The sequence below is a fragment of the Condylura cristata genome, unplaced genomic scaffold (assembly GCF_000260355.1).
Source record: "Condylura cristata isolate star-nosed mole 26May11 unplaced genomic scaffold, ConCri1.0 scaffold00030, whole genome shotgun sequence".
Taxonomy (NCBI): Eukaryota; Metazoa; Chordata; class Mammalia; order Eulipotyphla; family Talpidae; genus Condylura; species Condylura cristata.
The window spans coordinates 23,512,065-23,513,755 of record NW_004567131.1 but is presented as its reverse complement, the minus strand read 5'-3'; the positions used below and the strand labels follow the sequence as shown (position 1 = coordinate 23,513,755).

Here is a 1,691-nt window from a genome sequence, read left to right as displayed (position 1 = left end):
TAGAATCATAAAGGTTTGAAAATAAATATTTAAATAATTCCTGTACCTCAAAGTTGATTTGTCAGCTCTTTGCTTTCCTGCTTCCAGTATGTAAGTTGCAGCTGCTGCATGACAATGTTTTAAAACCAGGGGATCGATATGTTTCAGTTCTGGGTGATCTAAAATAAATTAATTGCCAGTGATATCTGTGATAATAAATTCTTTATAGTGATGTTTCTTTTAAAAAGATACTTAATTTGTGTATAAAAACCTCTTAACAAGGTAACAAAAAGAATTCATGTATATGAGCAATTATAAGTAAATGAAATGAGCAACCAGGTCAAAGGCAAAACAAGAAGCACAATCAATAATTCTGTTACCTGTTCTCAAGTACCTTCATGTATTTTGCTTTATACTTTCATTATTTTTATAAGCAATAATAATTCAAAAAAAAAACCTACAGTGGTCATTCTCATACTGGATGATTAGGAAACTCAAAGTAAAATAAGGTAAATAGGCTGCAATGTGTAATTTAGGAATAAACTTTTTTCCTTAAAGAGGAATTAGTTTTAGGACAACTGGCTCCATGGACATGAATAAATTAAAGCGAGAAGGAGTGAGGGACGTACACGAGTTCATTATATAAACTACAATTTTCAAAATATTTTAAGGTTTTGACAGCTATTCTTTTTCTGAGATTAACCCAGGTGGTGGTTACTATTTTTGTTTAAAGAACTTCCACTTTCATACTTTTTATACAGATGTTTACTTCATGAAACTACAAACAACAAAATTTGAATTGTCGGGATATTTACATTTAAGAAAATTATCTAAAGCGATCTATCTTAAAGTATGCTTTCAATCCATGCTGACACCGCACTCCGCAATCACTAACCTCACCACTTAAAGAGGACTCGCTTCCTGGTGACTGGTGCGGAGTCAACATTATGCACCACACTTTAGGTTGTAGGCTTGGGAGGCTCTGCAAGACACTGTCCTAGAGTTTTGGAATGATCACAGGAACTCGAGGTATTCTCTAAGTTACAAAATGTCAACAGTATTTGACCTAGCAATGCTTCGGAAACAGATCCTTTAAAACGCTAGCCAGCCTAGTACTGAAAGCTGGGATTGCAGAGAGCTCCCCTGATGAAGTCCAAGTGTCAAACAGTCTTTGCTTCAGACCAGATTGAAAACCTTAGAAGTTTAGGCCACAGACAGGACTTGAACACGGGCTTTGCAAAAGAACAAAGAAGCTGGAAGGGGTATCTGCCAGGAACACCGAGCTGGCAACGTGCAGGTGCCAAATGGGGGCAGAACAATGCCCAGGGTCCGCTCTGGATTCTGGCAGAGCTACATCCCAGACTCCGTCCTGAGCAAGGGCTCAGTCGGGAGACTTCCTTTTCCCCGGGCTTTCCCCTCTCGCTCAGTCTGGCCGCGCTTTTCCAGAGCCCCTCCACCCAGGTCGGTCCAGCTCAGCGCCGAGCGGCTTACCTAACACGGCTTCATCCGCCTGGGCGTCCAGCAGGCTCTGGAAAGCCGCCCGGAGGAGAAGCGTGAAGGCGTCGGAGTCGAAGGAGCTGGGATCCGCCAGCATCTGGAAGCCTTTCTGCACATACTCCGAGAGCTCCATTGTGAGCGCGCCGTGACCTTCGACACGCGACCACGTGACGCGCGCCGCGCGCTCAGCTGATGCGGCCGCGCGCGCACGCGGC

The 1,691-nt window shown here is 43.2% G+C and overlaps 1 protein-coding gene across 1 annotated transcript in view; it reads right to left on the bottom strand.

The window, feature by feature from the left end:
- Nucleotides 1-1,625, bottom strand: part of COMMD3 (COMM domain containing 3) — a 3,928-nt gene extending 2,303 nt beyond the window's left edge. The window contains exons 1-2 of the mRNA XM_012731420.1: nt 1,471-1,625; nt 3-158 (exon numbers count right to left, since the gene is read on the bottom strand). Coding sequence (XP_012586874.1) covers nt 3-158; nt 1,471-1,609 — 295 coding nt within the window. The 5' untranslated portion in view covers nt 1,610-1,625. The remainder of the gene's footprint in view (nt 1-2; nt 159-1,470) is intronic.
- Between the last annotated feature and the right edge of the window lie 66 nt (nt 1,626-1,691).